General features: G+C 31.9%; 1 protein-coding gene across 1 annotated transcript; it reads right to left on the reverse strand.

Annotated features, from left to right (window-relative positions):
* Positions 1-3,474: 3,474 nt before the first annotated feature.
* Positions 3,475-4,092, reverse strand: LOC116118587. The gene has a single exon (XM_031404575.1). The coding sequence runs from the start codon at positions 4,090-4,092 to the stop codon at positions 3,475-3,477; it is 618 nt and encodes a 205-aa protein (XP_031260435.1).
* Between the last annotated feature and the right edge of the window lie 1,594 nt (positions 4,093-5,686).

Consider the following 5,686-nt stretch of genomic DNA (forward strand, 5'->3'; position numbering starts at 1 on the left):
CGTTTTAGGTTGTCAACATTGTAATACTTGCGTGATGATCTTCTCCCATGGGAAAAGTATTATCTGTCTGCATAATTATGTACATATGGTAAAATTTCACTTTCTGTTGCTTCAAGTTGATCTTTTGTTGTCCATTAATGTTATTTCAAAATGAAGTGGTTTCAAAGCAATATGCAATTGAGTATTTTATCTGTTTCCAATTCATGTTATGTTATGTATGGAATCATTATTGCTTATACTATTGAATTTGAAATTCTATTGATTTTGTAATTGTTAGTGTCAAATTCATTTCTATTGTCAAGTTTAGTATTTGATAGTGAGATTTTGAAGGAATCTTTGATTTTCCTTTCTTTTATACTTCTATGTTAAGTTATAGTGACATTGTTTAGCTGAAGTGGTAATATTAAAGTTTTACAGTGCGCTATCGTTTTGGCTTTGTAAAATTTGTAAATGATGAAAAACGTTGTCCTTTAAAATGTTGTTGATATTTAAAGAAAATATGCGGATTTAATATTCAGTATTTTAGTTGAAGTCAATTTGGGGATTTAGGGTTTTCTTTGTCAGTTTCGGCTTTATAGGCATTTGTCCCAGTCCGTTTGTCGCGTTTTCCACGTCCGTCTTTTCTCATTGACTGAAGTTGAGATAAGTAAAGTAAATTTTCTTTAGTTATAGTGACAATGTCGTTTTTTATTTTACATTAATCTAATTAATTTGTCATCTATTTTAACTTTGATTAAAGTGCATGTTATTCTTACGGAGTTCTGAGATTTGTTATTATTGTTATAAGAAGTTGTTGTTAGATGATTGTGCTGATAATTTGTTGTGCTTAGGTTGTTTATTGGTTTCTCTAGTAGTCGTGTTGTTGATTATTTTCTCGGTAAATTTACTACTGAAATTGGTGTCTTTCTTACTACGATTTTGTTTGTTCAGGTCAGGCTGTTTATTTGTTGTTCTAGTAGTCGCGCGTTGCAAATTATTTTCTTGGTAAAACTATTGCTAAAATTGATGTTTTTCTCATTACGATTTTGTTTATTATCTTGCTGTATTTAGTGTATATTTTGATATTGTCATTGTTTTATGAATTGATGTTATGAAATGCCAGTGGTACAAATGCTTCAAAAGTACAATCATTGTTATTGTCTAATTATCTATTTATTTTTCAGAACAGTTGCCAAGGTTTTGGTATTCTCTATAGTAAATCTAAGATATTGTTGTTTTAATTTGTGTCTCTACCACATATCACGAAGAATAAATGTCTCCCAAGAAATAACAAAGTCTTACAACTTCTATTAAGTTGAATGTCTGTTTTCTCTATTTTTATTTATTTGATGATATCATTTTTTCATTATAGTAATGGCTCCCAAAAACTTGATGAAATTTATTTGAAGACTTGATTTTGAAGTTTTGTATAAAGGAGGATCAAGCAGTAATTCCAAGTCAGAATTGTGAACGCCTTTATAGACTCTTGTTTTACTTGCTTTGGCTTCTAATTCTGTGAAACTTGATTCTGGTTCCTGCCATGTTAAATTGATTGAAGAAGAAGATAACTAGTCAGAAGAAATTCCATTACGTAAATTGGTGAAATGGAAGAAAACCTATCAGCAAGAGGGTTCAAATATGAATTCTGAATGAAAATGGAAAAATCTTTCTAAAGAAGAGCTAGACAACAAAACATTTAGCCTAGGGAAAGAGGTAACGTTTTTTCAATTTATCATGTGAATATATACTTTATTTGGCACAATGATGTTAACGTGGTTTCATTGTTTTTGAAATAGGCTTATGAAGGTTTCTTAGAAATTAGAGAACGTTACCTTGTTTCAGATGATGTGATCTCAGATTTGAAAAAAGAAAATGAAGATGTGATTTCCGAGGTTTGCAGATTGGAAAAACAGTTGAAAATATCAAAAGAGGTGTTTGAAAAGGCCAAAATCGAATTGAAACACTGTCAAGAGTCATTTAGAAATGTTGAATAGTCTTTTGCAAATGAGTGGCATCAAAAGGAAGTCTTTAAAAAGAAAAGTAATGAATTGTCTGAAGAAAATGATAACATCAAATCTTTAATTGCACAAGCTGAGAAAGATAAAGAAGAGGCTTATGATACAGATTCCCAAATGAGGATTCTAGTTTTTTAAGGACAATTGTGTTGAAAAATGAGAAGATGCCGCCTAATAGAGATTATATTGACTGCAATGTTGTTGTACCTTTCTCTGGTCCACTTAATGCCACTTTTGTAAACTTTTAAACCGTTTGTTAAATATTTTGACAGTATTTGCCAATATTTTGACAATATTTGCCAAGCAAGTGTTTATAATTGTATTATTATTGCAAACGTGGATGTATATAGTTGATGCTAATTTTTGTGTATATGAAAAAAAGTCTCTAGCCTATGTAATGTTACTTTTGTAAATATTTAAAGTGTTTAATTGTACTATTGATGTTAAATATCTTGACGATGTCTGTCGTGCAAGAGTTTGTGGTTGAGTTGCGTATGTAAAAAATATGCATTTATAACACATAATACATATAATGTAGCATTCATTGTATCTAACAATAATAATATAAAACGTATAAATATCTTTGTATCAAGGAATTTATGTTTCTGTATATGTTTAAACATTTAATGTGACATTTTCATATTCATATAAATATCTTTAATTTTTAACATCAATCTCTTATAAACAATGTCTTGTATTATATACAATGTATCAATCCTTTATGTTACAAACAATGCTTTTTATTATATATAACATATCAACCCCTTCAGTTAAACACTTCTTTGAAAACAGTATTTGTCAATGTCTTTATCAGTTCATCTTATGGCAGGGCTAGCAAAATCTTGATACCTTGTCTTGAGGTTACTCTTGATAGTGCGACATATAATTGACCACGTGTAAAGACTTGATGTTTAATATACAATCCTCCTGTTTTGAGTGATTGACCCTGGCTTTTGTTTATTGTCATACATAAGCTAACTGTCACAGGTAACTGTTTTCTCTTCAACCTAAAAGCCCACTTCATATCTGCATTCGACATTATTATTTTGGGAATTGTAACAATATCCCCAATATTTGACACGATAATAATCACTGCTTGTATGGACCACTTTCCTAAATGGGTTATAATCAGTTTGGCTCCATTGCAAAGACCATCAGATTGATTCAAATTACGTAGCAACAAAATTGGAATGCCAATTTTCAGATGCAATTCATGTTTGGGCATGCCAGAGCACATCAGAGAATTAAGAAATTTGGTCAGATAGAGAATATCATCATCATTTGAGATACCTACTGCTTTGCAAGTGCTCTCTGAGCTGAAATACTTCTTTCCATCTATTGGCAAACTCTAGATGATACAGTCGTTCAATCTATGTATTGTCTCATTTTTAGGTGTCAATATTGCTCTCTCTCTCTCTCTCTCTCTCTCTCATATAGTCAATAATATTTATTTGAGCAGATAAATCTAGAAAAACAACATTCATAATTGTTTCTTCATGACTATTATGTTGACGATTTTCAAGTCTTCAAGTATTTCGATGCAACTCTCATCTTCTGCAACGTCCATTCCTTCTCCAATATCAAGTAAACATTTGTCAAAAGTCTTCAAATTATCCAATTCTGTTGGGTTTATCAAGTTTGTCTTCAATCTCATGTTCTCTGTAAGTCTCAACACTGTTACATGTTTCCAAAGGGTAGATGATGATAAACAAGCTTGGATTATGTCAGGTTTTTTCCTTTTTGGTATAACTGGTAGAATTTGTCTAAAATCATCACCCAAGGCAATAGTGAGGCCTCTAAATATTCTATCTGTATTTGATCGAACTTTTTTAGACAAAATATCTTTCAAAGTTCTGTCAAGAGCTTTAAAGCAATACCTATTTGCCATGGGTGCTTTATCCCAAATAATCAAAGTTGTTTGCTTGAGTAGTTTTGCCAATTGTGTCCCCTTTTTGATATCACATGTACTTTCCTCAGTGATATCTAAAGGAATTCGAAAACGTGAATGTGCTATTCTTCCACTAGATAGCAGCAATGCATCAATTCCTGATGTAGCTACAACCAGTACAATTTTACCCTCGGATCTTAATTTGGCCATGATTGTTGACCATAGGAAGGTTTTGCATTTTCCATCATGTCCGTAAATAAAAAATGGTGTTCCACTTTGATTGTTGACAAAATCAAGGATTGAATCGTATATGCGTCTCTGGCCATTGTTGAGACCCTTGTATAAATCACTGTGCAGTGTTTTCACGTTGTAGATATCATAATCTAATTCCTCAGCAATTAGTCTATTATGTGAATTCTAAAAAATGGAACAGTTTGGAATTGACATTCCAGGGAAATCATCCAAGGATTTTCCTGCCTTTTTCATCAGCTCTTCAGTCTCGAAAAATGCATGATTCTAAATTTTTTCCTCAGTGCATCTCAATTCTGTCATCCATATTTTTTGTTTAAGAATGTAGGGAATGTCTTCAAATAGGCATTTTGCATTTGCTTTCCATAAGTCTTTTGGACTCACCACTTCATTATATACAAGAATAGTTACAAAGAGTTGTCTTAATTGTCTTCCGGTAGCCCATGTTGATGCTTCATCCAAGCAATCATTCCACTCTTTATCATCATCCAGCAATCCTAATGCATAACATGCATATTTGCATGTACTGAATATTTCTCTATTGACAGTTCGAATATCTTCAAATGATGTTGCTCCTTTTACTAAGTTCAGAAGCATTCGCAAATAATATTTCTCTCCGCTACTTGGAAATGCAAAATACACCCTGCCAATACACCTTGATTTTTGTCAGGGGGACCATTTTCTTTCTGTATCCTTCCAAACCCATTTGCTTGGAAAATCAGGATAAGTCAATGATCTTGCGGATTGGTATCGTTGATTACACTTCATCCATTCAGTCAATTTCGTTTGCGTAACAACCTTGCTTTCCAAAAGTTTAACCAAACACTTACTTGGATCGAAAATAACTGTTTGTTCGTTCTCTAAGTGGAATGACAATCTTTCGACAGTCGGTTCTCTGTAATACATGTCAAATTGAAATATCCTCCAGCATGCTTCCATAGAAGAGATATATCTGTAATATTTTTGATTGAATCAATTAATATTATATGTATAACAAACATGAACAAACAATATAAAAACGTTATATTTGATGTATTATGTACATACTTGCAGTCCAGATATGTCTTTATTTCATCTTTGTTATGTAAAATCTCACATTGATTGTTCTGTTGACCATTATTTTCAATTTCCATAGAAACTCTCATTTTGTCCGGCCCTTTGTTAAATTACTTGAATAGATACTTGATTGATCTATGTTGATTACATATTTCAATATTTATGTGTGCATCAAACTTAACCAAAAGATTCCTATTATAAGAAACAACAAAACGGTTATCCAATTTGATTCCTTTTTTCTCAAAATATGCTCCACTATTCCGTCTTCTGTACATTGGGTATCCGTTGTCATCCACAGATGTTTGATCGACAAATTTCTTTCCTCTCTCCATACATGGTGAATTCTTGTTAACATCACCGCACAGACCGTGGATCATGTGATTCTCGACAGCTGCAAAGGCAATAGGATTAGTTTCCTTATTTGGTATTTCAGTAGAAACTATTTCATCTATTTTGGATGCTGAAGGATTCTTATATTCGAAATGTAGAAAAACTAATA

The sequence above is a fragment of the Pistacia vera genome, unplaced genomic scaffold, assembly GCF_008641045.1.
Source record: "Pistacia vera cultivar Batoury unplaced genomic scaffold, PisVer_v2 Contig849, whole genome shotgun sequence".
Taxonomy (NCBI): Eukaryota; Viridiplantae; Streptophyta; class Magnoliopsida; order Sapindales; family Anacardiaceae; genus Pistacia; species Pistacia vera.

Excerpts from the sequence above, each read along its gene's own strand:
- LOC116118587 (XM_031404575.1), bottom strand. The coding sequence starts at position 4,092 with ATGGCCAAATTAAGATCCGAGGGTAAAATTGTACTGGTTGTAGCTACA.